Source organism: Nuphar pumila, chromosome 2 (genome assembly GCF_984573655.1).
Source record: "Nuphar pumila chromosome 2, dmNupPumi1.hap1.1, whole genome shotgun sequence".
Taxonomy (NCBI): domain Eukaryota; kingdom Viridiplantae; phylum Streptophyta; class Magnoliopsida; order Nymphaeales; family Nymphaeaceae; genus Nuphar; species Nuphar pumila.
In genome coordinates, this window is record NC_143250.1 from 118808192 (window position 1) to 118831597 (window position 23406).

Sequence of the window (23406 nt, forward strand, 5' to 3'; positions counted from 1 at the left end):
ACCCATAATGATTTTCTTTTTTGGTTTATATCGCCGACCCCAATTGTTTTGGGATGAAGGCGTAGTTGTTGTTGTTTTTGTTGTTGTTTGTCTTAAAGAAATAGTAGTGTTTGTCACAATTTATATCTACCCATAAAGGCTGTGCTTATTCATTTTCAGAAAAGATGGACTGTTTTGCATTACTGCAACCCCTATGGGTTAGATTGTTGCGTCTTCCCTTGTGTAAATAGAGTATAAATCTTACCATAATAAGTTATTTATCAGTAGCACCTTATCTATAATGTCTGTGTTTTAATGCAGAGATATTTTGGAGGTTAGAGAAGCTATAAAAGTGAAAGATGAAGAAGTGGAAGCATATATATCTGAAATTGAGGTTTTCCAGCATTATTCTTTGGTATTCTTTTTTCCATTTTGAATGCTAGGACTAAATCTCATTTTTTCTCTTGGTAGACTATTGGGCAAGCTTATGAGGATATGCAAATGCAAAACCACCGGCTTCAGCAACAGGTGGCTGAAAGAGATGATTACAATATCAAGGTTTCTATATCTTCTTCTTCTACTGTTTCTTTTTCTTTTTCTTTTTTCCTCTGCCCCATTATTTATATATAACCTTAAACAGATAACTAGATGACCAGACATTAAGTGTCCTGACTTTCTGTTGATCGATACCTGAAGGAACATACAACCGAAAGCCCTCTAATCTTTTTGATGTGAATCACCCAAAAATATTAACGGTATGCTAACAATTTTTTAGTGTCTAAACCAATGTCGAACACCAAACTCAATTATGATTATTAATGAGGGGAACCGAATAAAACAGTTCTTCCTGAAGTGATTCATTATTTTTTTCACCTTTATAATATGTAATTTCTTTTCTGAAAGTCCTATTGAAAATTGTAACACTGAAAGAGCTTACCAGTCCACAAAACTGTTAAAATGTATCTCAAAAACATTATTGTAAGTATAAATATATATACTTATAAACATAGAGATACATATACATATGTTATATGTATACGTATCTCTACATATAAGTATATATATTTATACATTTTTTCCTTTTTTACCCGAAAAGGGTATTTTAGTCCTTTTACATTTTGTGCATATTCCACTTGGAATATGTTGTATATTTTCCTTTATTTTTTAATTTCTTTTAGTTTTTATTTTTCTCCTTTTTGTAATTTCAAAAAGGTACCTTGGGGGTCTCCCCAATGTAGTCGTTGGGGAGCCCCCAACGGTCACAATTGTGACCGTTGGGAGCTCCCCAACGACTCCTTTGGGGAGCCCCCTTGCACCTCTCATTTCTTGTATAAATAGGGGTGTTCCCCCTTGTAATTCTCTAAGCTTGAGAGTCTCAAGCATTTGCTTTTATATATTGAAATACATGCATTATTGCATGTTTATTATTTATACACTTTTTGTGTATTTTGTTCAAGTGTTGTGAGAGTGCTTTCGTGCACTTCTTTTATAAGGTTTTTATGCTTGTTTATGTATTGTCTCTTCGTAGACAATTTCACATGGTACAGAGTCAGGTTGGTGATTGGAGATCGTGAGATCCGCCTTTGTTCGAGTGCCTCGAAAACCGTGCCTCGGATTTTTTGAGATTGAAGTGGTGGATCTTGCTTCTCAAATATTTTAGAAGGATCTTGTGCTAAGAAGAAGTTGAAACATCGTATTGGTACGTCTTTTTTCTTCTTCTCTCTACGTCTTAATGGGTGAGAAAGAGTCTCACTTTGCCCTTGGCTTCAAGTTGAATGGGTCCAACTATCATATTTGGGCCGGGAATATGGAGGCCCACATAAAAGGAAAAGGATTGTGGGGTTATGTGCAAGGAACAATTCCGGAACCGGAACCCAAGATAACCATAATGGACGGAAGTGAAATCAAGATCCTTGAGGGAGAGGAAAGGATCAAAGCTCTTGAAGAATACTCAAAGAAACACGACGAATGGGAAATGAAGAACTTCAAGATTCTTTCTTGGTTCTTCGCATCCGTCGAAACGAAGATTAATGCCAACATTATCAAATTCAAAAAGGCATCGGAAACTTGGCATTATCTCGAGAAGATGTATACATCAAGAGACCTATCTCATAAGTATTACCTTCAAAAGAAGGCCCTCTCCCTTACTCAAGGTGAAATGTCTATTAGGGAATATTTTGCCGATCTTTCCTCTATTTGGGATGAGCTCTCTATGCTTGAACCAAAATGGAGTGGAGAGGCAATTGAACTCCGCCACAAGCAACTTGAAGAAGATCGTTTCTTCAATTTTTTGAATGGGTTGAGACCGGAATTTGAGCAAATAAGGTCATCACTTCTATCCTCATTTTCTCCTCCCTCTCTTGAAGATGTTCTCACCAAATTAAGTGGTGAGGAGACTCGTATGAATTTATGTAAACAAGGACCAAGTGTTCTTATGGTTCCTTGTAATTATGAAGAAAATAATGAGGTTAATGCCGTATCAAGACCCGGAAATAATGTAAAGACCTATCGTCCTCCTCACTTTAAATTCCAAAATCAAGGAGGAGATGGTGGACAAAGAGGGAAGCGGGACTATAGCAAGACTATATGTCACTTTTGTAAAGAACCGGGGCATATCAAGCCAGTATGTCCCAAATGGAAGAAGCTTCTTGCTATGGCCACCACCGGCGCACCACAAAAGGAAGAGGCATCTTCAAGTGGGTCACTCTCGTTGAACCAAATAATGGAAGCCCTTCAACCTCTTCTCAAGGGAGCTACATCCGGTGCCGCCGTGTCTACTTCTTCCATTCCAGGTAAAGTCCCTTGGCTTTTGGACTCAGGTGCATCCTTTCATATGTCCCCAAACATGTTTTCACTTTCCGATTATTCAAAAAATGCTTCTCCATCCTTTGTTTCCACTGCGGATGGAACTTCTCTTGAAATTAAAGGAATAAGTAATTTTGAAACTCAAGATTTTTTTATTCCAAAAATTAGATTTATACCTAAACTTAATTTAAATCTTCTTTCTGTTTCGCAACTCTCGGATCATGGTTGTGATATTAAATTTTCATGTGATAAATGTTTAATACAGGATCGCCTGTCCGGGAAATTGATTGGGGAAGGCTTTAGAAAAGACGATTTATACTACATGGAATCTCTTCGAGTTCCAAAATCTTTTTGTAATGTTGCCCGAAACAAAGATATAAACATGTGGCACAAAAGACTTGGTCATCCTAATATCACCAAGTTGTCTTACTTACATTTTGCAAAAGACCTATGTAAAAGTTCATTTTCTTGTAATGACTGTATTCTCGGAAAAATGAAAAGTTTACCTTTTGAGCAAAGAACTATGTTCTCATCAAAACCCTTTGAAATTGTTCATTCCGATGTTTGGGGACCGGCACCTGTTGTCTCAAAAGGAGGTTTTTCTTATTATGTTATTTTTGTGGATGATTTCTCTAGATATTCATGGATCTTTTTTCTTAAATTCAAACATGAAGTCTTTTCATGCTTTAGAACTTTCCATTCGATGATCAAGAATCAATTTAATAGTAACATAAAGATTTTTAGAAGTGATTCTGGAGGAGAATATCTCTCCAACCAATTTAAAATATATCTTGAAGATCAAGGAATCATTCACCAAAGATCTTGTCCTAAAACCCCCCAACAGAATGGGTTGGCCGAAAGAAAACATAGACATATTATTGAGACCACTAGAACCCTTCTTATTTCCCAAAACATACCAAATTTTTTTTGGGCTGAAGCTGCTCTTGCTTCTGTTTATCTAATAAATCGTTTGCCTTCTAGAATATTAGGAAAAATATCCCTTTTTGAGATCTTGTATAAACTCGAACCAGATTATAATAGGTTACGAGTCTTCGGGTGTAAGTGTTTCATACTTACGGATAAGAATGACAAACTCTCTCCCAAGGCTATCCCCTGCGCTTTTCTTGGATATTCCGAAACTCAAAAGGGATTTCGATGCTATGATCTTCGAGAAGATAAATTATATGTTTCTAGAAATGTAACTTTTTTGGAAAATGAAAGTGGATTTGAAAAAAATGTTTCTCAACAAGAAAATTTTGATTATTCCTTCCTTTTTGACTTATTATCTAGTAATGATGATACATCCAGTGATGATGATATGTCATCAAACCATGATGAGAACATTGAAAGTAATATCGAAGAGCATAACCAACAAGAAGACAGGATTGCTAGTGATCCTATAACATACTCTCGTAGAAACCAAGACACCTTTAGAAGTGCTATTGACCAATATAGTGAACTCATTCCTGTTCTCGATCACCGAAGGTCTGAGAGGAATAAGAGACCTCCCACTCGTTTTGTCTCCTTTGATTCCTTTTCGCCCCGATATAGGGCTTGTCTTAGTGCCATTCATTCTTATTTTGAACCAAGAAACTTTGAAGAAGCAAAGAAATGTATAGAATGACAAGAAGCTATGCAAAATGAACTTAGTGCTCTTAAAAGGGCTGAAACGTGGGATTTTCAATATCTACCTATAGGAAAGAAAACTGTAAGAACCACAAATTTCACACTAAACTTAAAGAATAATTTGGATTTGGGCCTGGGATCCGTTATTGGATCCAAAAAGAAAAATGTGCATATTTGAGTATTTTAGTAATACTATATAAATAAATAAGTAATAATAATATTTTTTTAAAAAAAAAAACCATTGTTGGACTCAAGTGGATCCACTGCTATTCACGCGACCCGGATCCAAACTGCAATCGGATCCGGCATCGCAGGTCGTGGGTCGGACCCGGATCCGACCCACACCCTGTTAAATTAAAAGAGGGGCTAATAGGGGGGGGGGGCAACCCGATATGGGTTGCCCGATAAAAAAAAATTTTTTGTGAGGGGAAAACCCTCTCCCCTGTGATAGCGGGTGTTAGGGTTCAGCCGAACCCTAACACATAAGGAGATGGGAGGTGGGGGAGCACACCGCAGCCGCCGGGAGGAGGAGGAGCTCCTTCCTTTTCGGGAGACCACCCACCTACAAAGGAGGGACCTCGAACCCTCTTTCCTCTTCTCTCGCTATCCCCTTTCTCTCTTTTCTCTCTCTTCTCTCTCTATGTTCCATTCTCTCTCTCTCACTCTTTTCTACCTTTCTAAACCTCGAAGCTCCCTCCAATCCCAAGCCGCAGCTCGAGGCCTTGCAGTGAGGAGCCAACCTCGCCGGTGGTGGTGCTGTCCAGGCCGACCAACCCCTCTCGTGGATGCCGCAACAACCTCGCCGGATAATGGTAGGTTACTGTTTTTTTTTTCTGTAGGTAACTTGCGTGTTGGGGGTGTGAATGAGTGGGAAGGGGGAATCGAAAATCCCCAAATCACGAGGGGTGTTGTGACAGTTGGGGATTTCGGTAAATCCCACGCCAGAAAACCCCCAAACCCTAACTCTAAAGTCTCAAATCCACATCGATTTGGGTGGGTTCAACTCTTGGTTGTATACTGTAATACATTTTATGAGTTTTAGTTATACGAGTTGCCATTATGATGCACAAGTTGTTAAAATATGAATTGGTTCCTAAATAATAGAAACTCTTTTATAATAGAAATTTACTTATAACAGGTTAGCCGATCCCTTGAGTCTGGTTCATTTAAGATTACATAACAATGGTTATCAAATTCCTGTGATGCATAACTGAATCTGTGTAAATGAGTAAGGTCTAACCTGTTATCAGATTTTCTTTCCGGTCATTTTCTTTATTAATATGCTGTTATCAAATGCTATTAAGACTGAATACCTATGTTTTAACTACCTGTAACCATACTTTATTCATTTTTATCAGAATTGAATTCCTCTGATTTCATGTGTACAGTGATGACATTTGTGTATCATTAAAGTAGGTATACTTTAGGAATTTCCTGGTAATCATACATATAGTCAGGGTTTGAACTCTTAGGGTGTTCGATAGAAAATGGATTTGGGTTTTCCTGAATAAATTGTATTAGGAACTGCGATAGAATCACTGTGGGATGATTCATGTTTCATTCTTGTATATGCATGATTCATGATTATATTGATCGGAATTGGTGACATGTTTAAACAGTAAATTGTGAGTTTGCATGATTGACATATTAAAATAGTAAATCAGGAATGTGTGTTTTGTTAAAATAACAAATCTCTAAGTGTATGACAGTATAGAGATGTTATGCTATTTTGATGGTTGTAATACTAGAGCAATACGTTAATTTGGGGTTTTCTATTAAGTATGTAGTTTTCTATTAGTTTGTTAGATGTGATCAGATCTGAGTACTTGAAACCATGTATAAGAGTGTATAATTGTATGCATGAGGTTGGGTGAAATTCTATATGTCACCGTCTCATAAGTTTCTTTCTCATAGTTAAAGTATGCTGGATGTGATTTGTTTAAGTGGAATTCATTGTTTCCTCAAAATAAATTGGATTAAATCATGTGCTTCTTAGTGATGTTCGAGATACTTTATTTGGTATGTCTTGTTCGGTCGATGTTGCAATATGCTGTTAATATTGTCATTTGATGTGCTATAACCAATAAAAGATAGTTTCACTTAGTAGGGTATTACATTGGAAAACTTTGCCTAATGGACAAAATGGGTTGAATACCCGATATGGGTATTGGAACTATTAGCTTGTAGGCTATGACAATGAAACTGATGAAAAAACTTATTATAAATGATTGAATGTCTAACTGGTTTAAAGACACTGGGCATTGTGCTTGGTTGGTTTAAAGGCACCGGAGCACTGTGGGTGGGTTATGCAATTAAAATGACAAATGACTGAGACTGTTCTATACACCTGGGTAGAATGACTAAGGTTGAGAATCCTACTACTATGATAGTAGAATGAAGTTGGGAAAATGCCCCATACTTCGGGAAATTAACTAAATGAAAAGATTAACCCACTCAGTTTCGGGCTTACCTTGGAGAGGGTAAGTGGTACAAAACTCTGAGGACATGTGTTTGGTTTCGAGCGTAAAGCGACTCGTTGGTCCCAGTCCTCAGAGTCGGGGGACCCAGACTACCAATATGTCCTAGGTGGTAGTTCCATGTTCTTCTGCAGAAATTAGGGATGCATCCTGGTTTGGTTTTGGCCTTTGAGAGTTTCTCTCGGTCACTGGCCGCTCCCTTTGGATTTCAGTCACAGTTAGAATGTTCGGGTTAATAAAACAACCCTGAATAATATACCCCCGGACATTCTCTTCTGTGATGGTTGCCTTGGCCCGTGTGTACCCGCGGGATAAGAAAAGATAAACACTAACTAGAACAGTTAGGTATCACTGTATGAGAGTCATTAAAGAGACAATTGCTTACTCTTCCATCATGTTTTATATTCGGTGCTTATGATGAAACGACATCCTAAATTGTGTATTTATTAGTTAATTGAATTCATATTATGGATGTTGTTCATGTTAGTGTAAGTTCTGCTTGAATTGCTTAATACCTTACTTAATTGTTGTAGTTGCATAAAATGCTTCTTGTGCTTAAGTATAATTGTTACATAATCTACCTTTCTATTCAGATATATGTCTATGATTGCTATTGCATCGAAATCCTTATGTGGTTATGTTTAGACTGTAATTCAAACACGACACCCACATCACACTTGACACATGATCTACTTGCAAGAATAATTACGGTTTTCCTACTTAGACGTGGTAGTCTAATTCCTATAATTTTTATTATTTTCAGGAGAAGAGTAGTTCTATGAGCGATGCGGGATGAGGCGCTGACCGAGACTTGATCCATTTGTTCCCTGGCGGTTCTGCTTACTTTCAGATTGAGATTTTTGTTTTGAGACTAAATGTGAAAACTCTGATGTTGGATTTTATTATTATTGAAGTGGAAATAAATGGTGTGGTTTGCTTTTACCTTCCTGTATCGTTCTGAAATGCTTAACCCGAGAATTATTAGTTGTTTCCGCTTGAAAAAAAAAAAATCCCTAAAAATTTGGGTTAAATTTCGGGGCGTTACAAAAACTATTGGTTGTCGATGGGTTTTTAAAGTTAAAACTAAGAGTGACGGATCCCTTGAAAGGTATAAGGCTCGCTTAGTTGCAAAAGGGTATGGGCAAGAGTATGGGATTGATTATGAAGAAACTTTTGCTCCTGTAGCCCGAATGGTTACAGTTAGGTGTCTTATCACTATTGCATCTATCAAAAATTGGAATATTTTTCAAATGGATGTGAAAAATGCCTTTTTAAATGGTGATCTTAATGAAGAAGTGTATATGGATGCTCCACCTGGCATGGAGATCCCTAAAGATAAAGTCCTTCGTCTTCGAAAGACCCTTTATGGTTTGAAACAGACCCCCAAAGCCTGGTATGACAGATTTACCAGTGTAATGCTGGAAAATGGCTTCTCCTCATGTTATACTGACACTGCTTTATTTACTAGAAAGTCTAAGGCAGGGATTGTAATATTATTACTATATGTTGATGACATGTTAATTACAGGTAATGATGTTCAAGGAGTCAAGGGTATTAAGTCCGTCTTGACTTCAAAATTTGAGATGTCAGACTTGGGTTTTCTGACATATTTTCTTGGAATTGAGGTTGCTTATTCGCAACGTGGTTATTTTTTGTCTCAATCTAAACTTGCTTGTGAGATTATTGACAGATCAGGAATTTCTGATGACAAAGTATGCGAAACTCCTGAAGTTGTAGGAGCAAAAATGAAGATTGACGACGGGGTTCCTCTAATTGACCCTACTCCTTACAGGCAGTTGGTAGGATCTTTAATGTATCTCAGCATTACTCGACCTGATTTGTCACATGCCATTCACATCGCCAGCCAGTTTCAGCATGCCCCTACAACCGTTCATATGAGCGCTGTGCTTCGCATCATCAGATATTTGAAGGGAACGGTAAATAAGGGAGTATTCCTATCCTCTTCTTCTGAATTAAAATTGCTTGCTTATACTGACTCAGATTGGGGAGATGACCCTAGTAACCGTTACTCCACCACTGGTTTTTGTATTTTCTTAGGAGAATCTTTGATCTCGTGGCGATGTAAAAAGCAACAGAAGGTCTCTCTATCATCCACTGAAGCCGAATACAGAGCCATGGCATCTACCACAATGAAAATAGTATGGATTCGACGTCTTTTGGAAGATATGGGAGTAGTTGTCAAAGAACCAACAAAGCTTTGTTGTGACAATAAAAGTGCAATCTACATTGCCAAGAACCACACATTTCACGAGCGAACAAAGCATATAGAAATGGACTGCCATTATGTCAGGGAAGAATACTTGAAGAAGGTCATTGATCTACCATACGTGACGTCTGAGTATCAACTTGCGGACTTCTTCATAAAAGCTCTTTGTTCGCCTAGATTCCATTTCCTTCTTGACAAACTTGCGGTTATCACACCGTAAGTTTGAGGGGGGTGTTAAAATGTATCTCAAAAACATTATTGTAAGTATAAATATATATACTTATAAACATAGAGATACGTATACATATGTTATATGTATACGTATCTCTACATATAAGTATATATATTTATACATTTTTTCCTTTTTTACCCGAAAAGGGTATTTTAGTCCTTTTACATTTTGCGCATATTCCACTTGGAATATGTTGTATATTTTCCTTTATTTTTTAATTTCTTTTAGTTTTTATTTTTCTCCTTTTTGTAATTTCAAAAAGGTACCTTGGGGGTCTCCCCAATGTAGTCGTTGGGGAGCCCCCAACGGTCACAATTGTGACCGTTGGGAGCTCCCCAACGACTCCTTTGGGGAGCCCCCTTGCACCTCTCATTTCTTGTATAAATAGGGGTGTTCCCCCTTGTAATTCTCTAAGCTTGAGAGTCTCAAGCATTTGCTTTTATATATTGAAATACATGCATTATTGCATGTTTATTATTTATACACTTTTTGTGTATTTTGTTCAAGTGTTGTGAGAGTGCTTTCGTGCACTTCTTTTATAAGGTTTTTATGCTTGTTTATGTATTGTCTCTTCGTAGACAATTTCACAAAAACTTCCAAGTATGGTTGCCAAGGTCATAGCTGGAACTAGGGTTGGTAAACAAGCCGAACGAACTGAACAAAGGGTGTTGAGCTTGAGCTCATGAAAAGCCCCAAGCTAAATGAGCCAAGCACCAGCAAACTTATCTACAAAAAAAATTATTTTTTAAAAGTTGGAAACAATTGAATTTGGACTGTAAACCTACTAAGCCAAGCTCAAACTGGCTCATTTAAAAATAAATAATTGTTTCAAACTTGTAAGCAATAGGATTTGAACTTTAAACTTATTGCTTGCAGGGGAAACACTACAACCATCTTCATTCTATAATATAAAATATGTGTAAAATATAATTATTACTAATAAACGAGCTTATACGAGCTGAAGCCAAACTGAGACGAACATTGGTTGTTCAAGCTTGAGTTTGTCGTGCCTATTTCATAAGTCCGAACAAGCTCTTTACGAGCCGAACATGAGCCGAGCCACGAGTATCTCAGCTCGTTTCCCAGCCCTAGCTTGAACATTATGATTTGCTTCCAAGTTCCATCTAGGTTTTCTGCACATAAGCAATTTCCCTGATTAATGATTATTCTTAACCTAAGGTAATTAGAAGAAATATTGTATATACTGCACCTGAAGTGCCCTAAAAGAATGAGGACAACATACTGGAGCTGATCATCCCCGCCCGACACATCACCAGTTCAGGACTGGGTTTTACTGGCCAGATTTCTTGCAGGGGAACTACATTCATCAAAGGAGCAGAATGGGGATAAAGCCATTGTTTTTCTGTTTTTTCTTTTCTTGTCATCTTCTAGGGACAACACAGTCCCAATTATTCGAGGTGGACCGGACTGTAATATATTATCCCTTTATCACAGGCAAGACTCCTTAACGGGCTTATGGGTGTCGACATTGCCGAGTGGATGTTGCTCTGTGCTGACGATGCTCCTTTACAAAGTAATGGGGTCGATTATGACATATTCGTAATGAAGCATATTGAAGCAATATACAATGGAGAAGAACCTTGTTTCCACGCTGTATAAGCTTTATATCCGATGTTATTGGGTATTCTTGTTATATATTGGTTTCACATTACATGTTTTGTTGCAGGAACATATGTCGAAAATACGCTACGAAATATGCGGAAAATTGATTGAGTTTAAAAAGAACGACAGACAAAATATGTAAAGTGAAACCTATCGATTGCTCTGTCTATACAACCTAACGAACTCCGCCATCACCGTTCTCGCCCTCCTCATCGACAACAACCCAGTCGGTGCAGTCGCGTTGAGGGTGGCCAGCAGGAGCTCCACCACGTCCTCTTCCTCTCCCTAGCGAGGAGGTCTCAGTGGAGCTGTCGTTCCGGTGATGGGGGTTCATCTCGCCGCAGTATGATTCGTCTGGTTTTATGGTATCAACACAATCGGAGAGACAAAGACGGAGAGAGAGAGAGACACAGAATGGAGATATGTAGGAGGAAGTCCGATAGGCCAATTTTTTAAGACTACAAAATTTGTAAATCTGTCTCCGTTGAAATATAATTCGAAGATTACAAAACACGCTTGCAAATCATTGTACTGCTTCCTCTACGAAAATTAAATCGTATTCAGAAATTGTTTTTTGTTGTATATGCATAACCAATGCTAGTAAAGTTGTTCTTCAGTAATGAAAAATACTGTACGGCAAAAGATATTTTGGTGCGGTCCCTACGGCGAAAGATATTTTGGTGCGTTTCTGAAATCTTTCAAAAAATCGCATTCCGTGAACATATTAATAAGAAAGGTTTGTTCTCAGAAATCGTTGTATTGCTGAACCTACGATAATGTACACCTAAGGCGATTTCTTGGGACGCGTGTGAACGTACTTGTGGATTTATTTAAGACCCAAAATTTCGGTCCAATTGCATTGATTACTATTGAGAATAGCCCTCTGGCATGACATTGTTCAATTTCATTAATGCAGAGTGTATTTTTATTTAAGATTTGCTTTTGGTTTAATGAAACTGACGTATATACTTGAAAACTGACGGAGGGTGACAGGACGTTTCATTAATATTTGAATGACACAACACACAGTTCCACTTTGCTTCGCGAATAAGGAACCGACAAATCGACAATTCCTGCATAAACGACTTGTTCTTGAATCGAGTATATAGGCAGCTTCGACGCAGTCGTCGTATCCGTCTATACTTTTTTCATATGTCTGCAAGATCATAATTAAAGGAAACGTCGTTTAAAATTCAAGAAATTTTCAAATTCTTACACAAGTTTTCATGGTGGTAGCAGTGTAGTTGACGTTAGACCACCAATTCTGAACATCAAGCATGTCGTATCGCTTTGTCCTATTCGTAATTACGAAAGCGACAATAATGGCTCTTATTCACCACTTTTTTCATATGCCAGCAATAAAGAGATGTTTAAGCATCAAACATTTCATAGCGATGTTGAATAGTATCATTTCGAACATTAGAAGTCTTTGTTCATTGCATACATCGCAGTCTCATTCTACGACTGTCAATCACGCGGGTTGAGCACACATCTTTTATCAATTACAAGCCTTTTAGATCCTCGCGACGCCTCCGTCACTTTTTCCTCCGCAATTAGAAAGGACGCCAATTTTTTGCAGAGTTCTTCGCGAAATCCGGGTATATCAACCTGCAAGGAGAGATTATAAAGTAGAACCAATAGACATGCACTTAATCCCCAATAAAGAGGCCAAGAAATGGCATACAACGTCGAAACAGGGTTCTGCACCATTGTATATTGCTTCAATGTACTTCATTACAAATACGTCGCAATCAACGCCATTATCTTGTAAAGGAGCATGGTGTGGTTATTGCCACTAGGTGTTCGGGGAAAGGATTGGTGAAGACACCTGGTTGACTCTCCTCCTCATCTTCTACTAGAAGGTTCTTATCGATGCAGTCTTGTACAATATTCTTGAAGACAAAGCAGTTTTTAGTGTCATGTCTCATTGCTTGATGAAACTTGTAAAATTAATCCTTCATTTTCCGCATAATGACAGAAGGATCATCCATTCTTGGGAGCTCCTTGGCCAGCATGTATTCCAAAACACTTTCAAGGGACTGGTCTAAAGGAGTGAATTCCTAGACATAACTTCAACCATCATGCTTCGGCTTTTCCTATGTTTTTGCTTTCTATTGAGGGCTCGATTGGAAGGGTTTATCGTTCTACTTGTAAATTTTTCCTTTTTGACCTCCATAGTCATTTCTATTGAAATAATACACGACCTCTAACTTTTGGCATGCAAATATTGATGCGACCTGCAGCTCTGTATACACTAATTGTATTTGAATGGATCAAGAAAGAGGTGTTGCATGTCATGAATTGCAAAATAGAAAGACTCCTGCAAACCGAGAATATGCACAAATACCATATTTTTTGTCAGGGCGAAAAGCATCAGGAAAGGCAAGAAGCACATGTCATGTACAATGTTGACAACAGAAGGGTAGAATGTTCATGCAAAATGTATGAATTCAAATGTATTCTATGCTGTCATGCATTAAAGGCACTCAATCAAGAGAAGATACAAGAAATACCTGAGTCTTACCTAATGCGAAGATGGAAGAGACACGCAAAGATTGAAATGCTCGTTATGGACAATGCGAGTAAATCTGGTGTTGACCAGAAGCGCCACATAGCCTCTCGTTACCAACAACTATGTAGGTCATTCATGCATGTTGCTGATTTGGCATCGAGAAGTGAAGAATGCTATGTATCTGTGAGAAAAGCTGCAATGAAGTTACTTGAAAACGTGGAGTCAATTCACCTTAAGTCCGTTGCAGCGAATGAATACCAGCCGAAGATAATGGGATCGAACACCGCAGGTGAAAATCATGTTTCGCTTGACACTCCCGAGAAGTTGCGTCGAAGCGTAAACATTATCTTCAACAAGTCAGTAGTGAACGTTGTTGATTATGATGGACATATTCATGAAGCGAAGGGTATCAAAAGAAAACCTGCCTCTGATCGCAGTCATCGGAGGTCAAAGGGTGCACTAGAATTGGTTGGCAAGAAAAGGACTAAGAAACAACCAACCTGTAATAAAAAACAACAAAGCCCTTCGAATGAACAAGTATTTTTGACATTATATTGCTTCCCATTACGTGAAGCTTGTCAATATCTAACTCGTGTAATGTCCAACATGCAACAATACCCTACAGAAGTACCATCAAATGTTGAAACCTCCATTCCTCCCGACCAGATTTCCGGAAAGGATCGCTTCAGTTTTACAAGTCTATTGGTATGTAATCAATGTGGTGAGGAGGTATGCATTTCTTGTGAAACTTAATGCACTGTCTTATATTTTCTCTATCATGACAGGCTCTGATGCATTCGACAGATGGGTATGGGACGCAGGAATCTCGTGTGGGCTATTAGTTTAGTTGTCATGCCTCTTTGCATAACCCGATTGCAACATTGTCGGATTTGTTACGAGTTTATAGTGATTTGTCATCGACGACTTGCGGTCCGTGCTTGTGTTTTTTCGATTTGTGGTTATCGTTGAATAGCGATTTGTGTCATCGCAGCATAGTGATGTGTGGGTATTGTTCGAATGTCAATCTAAGCGGGCTGAGAAAGGTTGTTCAAGTAAGTTTTTATGGGGCATTGATCAAGGTTGCGATTCATTTTATGATCTGAGTTTGCTATCACCACGCAAATGAAATCTTACTTAGATCATGAAATGATACGCAACCATGATCAATGCCCCAAAAAAGCTTACTTGAACAACCCCTCAGATAACGCTTAGAGTGACAGTCGAACAATACCCCCAAATCATTATGCTGCGGTGCCAAATATCGCTATTCGACGATAACCAAAAAATCGCCATTAAGTTATGTCATGAACCAGCAGAAGCCACAAATCGCTATTTAGCGATTAAAGCAAAAAAACTGCTATTTAGCGATTAAAGCAAAAATACAAGCACGGGCCGCAAGTCGTCGATGATAGATCACTATAAACTCGTAACAAATTCGACAATGTTGAAATCTGGTCAATTTACCAACGTTAGTTGGTAAAGCTATGATTGTAAATAAAAGGCGCTGATTCAACTTCTTCTGCAACAATTCTTTCGTTTTCCCAACACCTCCAATTGTTATCTTGTGAAAACTTTTAGCCATATGTTGTAAATAAAAGGCTAATCAATGTGTCATTTCTGGAAAGGACGTGCATTGTTAGAAACTTTAAATGATGTTATATGTCCCTAAATGAAATTGAGTGCAACGTTATGCTTTTACATGGTTGCATCAAGTAGAGAGCTGTTACTGTTGATCATTTGATTACAGTCTTCAGTGGACTGCAGTACTTTGACCATAAGCAGCAGTTTATGGTGATTGCTGAAAAAAAGGTTATATATTCGAAATGGAGAAAATTTCAGAATGCTATTGAAAGATGCTATGCAAATGGTTTTATATTTACTTCCGTGAGAGAATAACTACATACATGATCTACCACCAATCCATCCATAAAAAATTGGAGACCCTTAAAAGCTTTTATCAGTGCTGTCTCTCCTTTTATACTTTTTTTATTTTTAATTTTGAGCAATGACAGGTTAGTTATTTTATAGGTTTTTTCTTCTAGTTGTGAAAGTTAATTAAATGTCTAACATGTTTATAATGCCAAGGAAACAAGCCTGGTGCTATTTCTTCCTGATTACATATGGCTTGCAACTAGGTGATTAGGTCTGGACCTCTCTCTTTGGGCTTAGCTTACTATAATTTATTGCTATAAACATCACTGTATAGGTCTTTTGTGCTATGGACCTGGAGAATCTTCTCGTGAGGCCACCACCTGTATGTGCATGTGTTACATGTCAAGGGCATACAATTCTTGGCATCTGTTAATTTGAGGATTGTGCTTTGAGTCTTTAGTGTCTTTCTTATCTCCCCTTTTTTTTGTCCATTTGAACTATTATTGTGGTGCAGTTAAATGTAACTAACAAGTAAAGTTTGATGAATGGAATAAATATTTGTTTAGTTTATTTGGTAGAATGTGTTGATTAAGAAGCATCAGCCATGTGAAACAGATTGCTTGGCTCATTGTTCAGCGAGTTTATCCCTGATGCCCTTTGTTTTTTTTTCTGATTAGCTGCTGCAACTGTCATTTCTTCCTCATGTATTTTCATGTATTCCAAGCCCATTATTTCCTCAAAAAATATGTTTATTGCTCTACTTTGCACCCTGGTTAACCTTAGTGTCTTCAGGACTACATTGTGTTCACAACCAAGCTGCTACAGTTCATAATAAGTACAATCTTTGTTCTATGATTTGATCTGATTGTGTATTGGCTACCTTGACCAATTTCTTCTAATTTGTGTATAATTATTCTGACATTTGTGCTCTACTTTGAACACTGGTTAATCTTAGTTCCTTCAGGACTGCATTGTGTTCACCCCCAAACTGCTACAGTTCATAACAAGTATCAATCATTGTCATATATTTCATGTTGATCTGATTGTGCATTTGCTATCTTGACCAAATTTTTCTAGTTTGTGTATACTTATTCTCACCTTGTATGGGCATGTCCAAGGCACAATGCTCACTTGGCTGCTACAAGATCATGGTGTTACTTGTCTTTAACAAAACAAGAAATATAACAAGAGAGTGCCTCTTATGGGCTTACAAGAACACAATCTCAAAGAACACAAAGACCACTTTGTTAAAATACATTGTATTAGTATATGTATATATACACCTGATATATATATATATATATATTGTATAAATATATGTATATCAAGGGTATTTTGGTCATTGCATATGTTATAATAAATACAGTCCAATAGGGACTGTATTGTCCTTTTTGTTTTTCTTTTATTTCTTTTTGCTTTTTATTTAAACTGTTTTTGGACTGTTGGGAGCAGTCCAACAGTCCTGCCTCCCTTCTCAGTCCTTTTTGCTGTATGTTATGCTCTATATATAAGCCTCTTGTAAAGTATTTAAGTATGCTTTTTGAGCATATTTGTTGTGAATACAAAAAGCATTAATTTTACATTGTGTTGTGAAGTTTGTTATATCTTTTATGAGATTGTATTCAGTCCATTAGAGACAATATTGTGATTGTGCACTTGTGTAGCCCTTTGTTGGCATTGTGATTGTTCAATTCTTGTTTCATTTCATTGGGCTCTTGTAGTGTTGAAAATTACCTTGGGTGTGCTCACTTTGTGGTGGTGGTCTTTAAACTTTGTTTTTCTACCACAAGTTTATTTCTTCAACATGGGTGAAAGGGAATCTGCCTCTGTCATCTCTTATAAGCTCAACGAAAACAACTGGGCTACCGAAATGGAAAACCATATCAAGGGAAAAAAAACTTTGGAGTTTTGTTAGTGCAACCACTAATGAACATCAACTAAATCTAATGAAAAGAGAAGGAGATCAAGTCAAAGTCCTCTCCGAAGAAGAAAAGGAGAAGGCTTTGCAAGAATATTAAGAAAAAATGAAGGATTGAGAAGCCAACAACGCTCAAATACTCTTATGGTTTATGAATACCACAAAGTTCAAAATTGCAACTAACATCATCAAGTTTAAAAAAGCATGTGATGCATGGATCATCTTAAAGAACACGTTCATCCAAAAGGATATGACTAAATTATATTATCTCCAAGACAAGGTACACACTACCAAACAAGGGGATAAGAGCGTAAGAGATTTTTATGGTCTCTTATCTCCTATTTGGGATGAGTTGGCTATGTTGGAACCAAAATGATAAGGTTTGGCTATTGAAATGAGAAAACAAGTTGAAAGAGAAAATCTTCTCTTTCCTATATGGTTTTCGATCAAAATTTGAGCAAGTTAGGTCCTCTTTACTTCATAGGACCTCGACTCCTATAAGTGATTCTCTTGCCCAAATATGTCGAGAAAAACTAGACTTGGAATGCACAAGTCTAGTGATGAAGTGCTTGTCGTATCAAGACCTGAAAGTTTTATAAAAACTTATAAACCTCCCCACCAATGTTGTGAAAAGCGTTGAGGCGTAGCGAGGCGCTCCACCAAAAATTGAGGCGAGGCGTAAAGCGTAAGCCTCAATTTTTTTTTTGAAAACTTAAAAAAAACTAAAAAAAATATCTAAAATTACAAATAAATAAAAAATACTTTATTAATGAAGCAACAACCAACAAGAAATGAAAAATCTAACATAAATACCGAAAAATATGAGATTAACATGTAAAAAATAACCTTAATGCAGCAACTTGATCTACGTTAGTATCTAAGAAATAAAATATGAGCATTGATTCAATAAAAAATTAACATTAACAACCAAATGCATATTAGCATTAACAACATCATTCATCATTAGAAAATGCACATTGGCATTAACAACCAAATCTTAATATATTTGTCCAAAACTCTTCAAAATGAGAGTGTTAACATTAACAAGTGCAAATGAAAGACCCCAAAACACATGAATTTTCATAGCCCTATGATATGAATTAGGGTCTAGGTGCTTCTTGTGCCTCGTCATCATCAATATCTAAGTCTTCAATGTCATCATCTGAGGAATCCATATAAATAGGTTCTCTATTCTCATTCTCTGACTCTTCATCATCTGCACTTTCTTCCTCCACATCTTTTGTAACGTCCCAAAATTTCAAACTTGTAACCTTTTGAAAATACTTAGAAAACCTTTTATTTTTCAGAGTTTTTATCAGTGAAAACAATTTTTTTGAAAAGCAAAACAAGTTGACAACTTTGGGCATGTTACTGTAAAAATCCATCATTATCAAAAGCATTTTAATAAAACAATTAGTAAGCCAAATATACATTAATGATAAACTTTAGTTGTAGAAAATTTAGGGTTTTCCAACTCAAAACCAAAACAGGTATCCAGGATACAAAACTGCGAGCGGAGGAGTGAGATCTCGAGCCATCTCGCATCACGCCATCGACTGGTTGGCAAACCTATCCATCACTTATGCCCATAAAATGGGCCAGTTTCACGAAAAACTGCTAGGTGCACAAGTAGGATAATATGAAACTAAAATTTAAAGCAAGACATATTATGCTAGCATGATAAGCAGTTTAAAGCAGAGTTACCGGAAGCTTCTTAGGTAGGTGGGAAGCTCGCTTTCCGGAAACTCGCTTCGAAAGCACGATACTCCTCGCTTCCAAAACTTCATGGGAAGCTCAATTCCCCCACGCTTCTTCTATGCTTCTCATACACATGGTCTATGCATACTATATGCTTTTCTCATGTTTCTTTTCATCTTTTTCATGTATTTTCTCTCACGCTTTCACACTTTTCATGTACTTTCTTTAAATAGGTAACCATCATTGTTAGATTTTAACAAAAATTTAACTCTTTTCCAGAAAAATCATGAAATATAAGAATGAAAAAATTTATTTTAGTTTTTATTTGTTTCTTGTTTGATTTCATATCACTTTATTTTTTATTCATATTTCGCTTTTAAATTGAAACTTCGCTTCTCGCTTTGTATAAATTTTAAAATGCCTCGCTTCTCGCTTCCGCTTACCGTGTCGTTTTCCACTTCCGCTTCCTAGTTTGGCAACCTTGGTTTAAAGCAATATTTAAGTTACACTAGCACGAGCAGTTAACTATGCAAGAAATAATCTATTTCTAGCATGAACAATTGATTTCACAAGCGGAGAACAGTTAACTAAAGCAATTAACTGACACAAAACATAAGCATATACAATCATCAGTTCATCCATCTCAAAAATGCACATTCAAACATGTATTGTGAACAAAATAATTTTTGTTTTGATATTAGCTGGCCTATAGGTACGCACAGATGCGAAACGTAGAAACAATCGAGATTGAACCAGAGGTTTATTATACTATGTATTTTATGATACCCCGGATAGCTAGCTGAGTTTGCTTCAAAGGGGACGGTCAGTGACTAAGAGAGGATTCCCCAAAGGCATTCGTTGCTATGGATGCATCCTACTTGTGCAGAAGTCCATGAGATCTACCACCTAGGATAATTTCAGGTAGTCCCGTCCCCTAATTCCGATGACTGGGGACACCGAGTCATTTGCCTAAAGGGTGGTTGTTAAGAACCTGTCCATCGAAGTTTTTGTACCATCCATTCTCTCTCTTGATTGAAACAAGAGGTAAATGAGTGCGTCAGGGGTTACTTAACTGACGCCCCATCCTATATGCTCTGGTCTATCAGACCCACTCGCACATCTTGCTTGTGAAGGCGAATCATCACCATTTATGTGATTTCAACAACGTGCCATTGCATGTTCGAGGTAACTATAGGCCTCTCATCCTACTCATCGTAGTATGCAACATGCCTGTCTAAAAGTACAACCACGATGAGAGGGGTATGGATTTCTCAAAAGAAACCCCAACTTTAATGTGTTGCAAAAATAAACGGTGTAATCATTGTAGTTTAAATTTGATAAGATCTGATCTTTTAAACCAATACGAGCATCTTGCCTGTAGAAGCGAACATCATCATTATATGATTTCAACGTGTCATTCACGTTCGAGGTAACTATAAACCTCTCATCTTACTCATCGTAGTACATAACATACCTATCTAAAAGTACAACCACGATGAGAGGGGTTTGAATTTCTTAAAGGAAACCCTCAACAACATTGTTTCGCAAAAGAAGTGATGCAGCACATGTTTAGTTTGACAAGATCTCGTCTTTTAACCACTTGAACAACATTGTGTAAAATGCAGGCTACGAGATTGCCACAGATCTTTCATCCAACATATCGCAGCATTAACATGTTGCTGCAGGAATTGCGATACTACTAACAAGCATAAACCTCGCCCAAACACATGCCCATGCCCCTAATCGGGGTTATCCGAGTTGTATCGGAATCTCAAACCTCAATTATAAAACACTTCTCTCAAATGCGCCGTTATGGGAAAACTTAGTTGTTATTTTGCAACCTATAGGCTCTCAAACTTTACAAAATTGTACATTTGGAAAGCTGGATTCATGAAAAGAAATCCTTTTCTTAAAAAATTTAGCGCCCACGCGCAAACCCGCATCTTTAAAAAAAGAGCATAAATAGAATACGTTGTAACCAAATATCTTATTTTGACATGATTTGTCTTTCAAACCGTGGGTATAACATGATGCAACTTGCACGAAGCGAGATTGCCATGAATCTCTTATTCGTCTATATGCTGTGTATATCTCGCGATACTGGTCTCGATAATTAGGGTAAGGGTTTCTCAAAAGAACCACACCAAAACACAAGTTTGTGCCCCTAATAGGGGTCATCCGAGTTGTGTCGGATACACAAAACTGAAGTTGTAAAACACCTCTCCCAAATACGTTGATTTGGGAGATTTAGTTGCTATCTCGCAACATGAAAGACTTTCAAATCCTGCTTTGCAAAACTATGCATTTGAAAAATGGATTTACGCCTAAAAATCCTCTTTTTAGAGAACTGAAATGCATACGTGTGAGTCGTGTCTTTTAAAACAAATGAGCGAAACAGGATACGCTCAAGGCTGCAAAAAGCTACCCTGTGCAGATTACAGTGCGACGGTAAGGTGCAATCGATCCCCAAAGTGCGAAACTGCGTAATGAGCGTAAAAATGCGTAAGTAGAACACGAGGTACAAGACCGTCACTTGGCCAAATAAACACGCCAACAAGTAAATGCATAAGACAGTGCAGGTACGAAACCGTACCTCGGCTAAACAAATGCGTAAGCAGGTAAATGCGAAAAGTAAATGGCCTGTGCAGTGAAGCGTGGCGGCAAAGTAAATGCAGGAACAATAAAGACAAAAAGCAGTAAAAACAGGAAAGTAAATGCGAAAGTAAAAGCCTGGGCACATTAAGCGCGATGACAACAGAAAGCAGTAAAGACAGGAAAGTAAGTGCGAAAACAACAACCTGTGCACATCAAGCGCGGCGGCAACAGAAAGCAGTAAAGACAGGAAAGTGAGTGCGAAAATAAATCTTGGGCACATCAAGCGCGACGACAACAGAAAGCAGTAAAGACACGAAAGTAAAAAGGATAGGGATCGCAAAACAACGTCCTTGAGTTAAAGGTGTACTTATATAGATATATGCATACATATACATTGTCCTTTGTCCTTTCTTTTTCATTTTTAATTCATCCATTGTCCTTTGCGCAACTTTTTCCTACCTTGGGGAGTCGCGGTGTTGAGTTCGTCTTCGACTGTAAGTGATGACTGTCTTGGGCCACGGGGCACGAGAGGGCTCTGTTGCACAAGCTGCGAAGGTACAATCATGTTAGTAAGATAAAAATAAAAAGGAAGAAGCAAGAAGGGGCAGGGGATATGCCGCTGCCAGACAGGGGAACGAGAGGGGCAGGGGGCGAAGCCCCCTTGCCGAAAATCCAAAGCCAGCAGGGGGCCTCGCCCCTGCCTGCCGAAGGGATAACAAGGCCAGGGACCTCGCCCATGCCGAAAATACGAGGAGGCAGGGCCTCGACCCCCGCCTGCCGAAAATCAGAGCAGGCAGGGGCCTTGCCCCTGTCGATCTGATCATGCGGGTGGTAGGGGCTTCACCCCTGCCTGCAGAAGACCAATAGGCAGGGCAACAACCCTACCTGACACGAACAGAGAGGCAGGGCGACTGCCCTGCCTGTCAGATGGTCCAAATGGCAGGGGCTTCGCCCTTGCCTGACAAGGTCCGAAGATGGGGAAAAGGGGCAAAGGCAGGGGACGAATCCTTTGTCCGTTGATTCGAAAAAGTGGAAAAGGGTAGGGGGCTTCACCCCTGCTTGTCGAGATCCGAGAGGCTGGGCGACAACCTTGCCTGGCATGAACAGAGAGGCAGGGCGTCTGCCTGCTTGTCAGATGGTTTAAACGACTGGAGCCTCGCCCTTGCCCGAGCAAACTTCAAAGAGGTTCGAAGAAGGGGGAACGACGACAGAGACAGGCGGAGAGCCCCTGTTTGCCACGGAGAAAGAGGGCTCGGGGTAAAAACCCTTGCCCGCTGACGACCGAGTAGGCTGCACGGGCGTCACCCTTGCTTGATCGCCGAAAAAACGAGTGGCATGGGCGAAGCCCCTGCCTAACAGAGCGAGGGTAGACAGGGCTTCGCCCTGCCTGCCTATTATTATAGGGGAAAAAGTCAAGGGGCAAAGCCTCTGCTGAAAAAGGGACAGACGGTAGGGGCGTCACCCTTGTCGAAAAGAGACAGGCGGCACGGGGAGTCGCCCCTGGCGTCCTGCCGACAAAGAAACAAAGAGGGATAAGACATCGAGGGGGAGGGGTTAGGGTTTACCTGCGAGGGGAGTCGTTGGCGTCAGGTGGCCTCCAGCGTGTTGCAAGGGACCGAGGGGGCTGTCGGGCTGTGGGACGCCAGAGAGCAAGGGTGTGGAAGGCGAACACGGGGAAAAGGGCTGGACGGGGGTGCCGGTCGGGGTCGCCGGCAAGGTTGCTAGAGAGGGGAGCAACGAGAGGACGAGGGTGAAGAAGGGGAGGTCGGCGAGGTCGCGCCGACTGGGTCGCCATGAAGGGGAGGGCCTGTCAGCCAGTGGGTCGCCGGAGCTCAAGGGCGG

At 38.9% G+C, this 23406-nt stretch overlaps 1 protein-coding gene across 1 annotated transcript in view; it reads left to right on the plus strand.

Moving 5' to 3' along the window:
- LOC149846908 (E3 ubiquitin-protein ligase BRE1-like 2) overlaps positions 1–23406 on the plus strand; it is a 93575-nt gene that overhangs the window by 41448 nt on the left and 28721 nt on the right. The window contains exons 14-15 of the mRNA XM_089998200.1: positions 301–373; positions 451–537. Of these exons, the coding sequence (XP_089854326.1) occupies positions 301–373; positions 451–537 (160 nt within the window). The remainder of the gene's footprint in view (positions 1–300; positions 374–450; positions 538–23406) is intronic.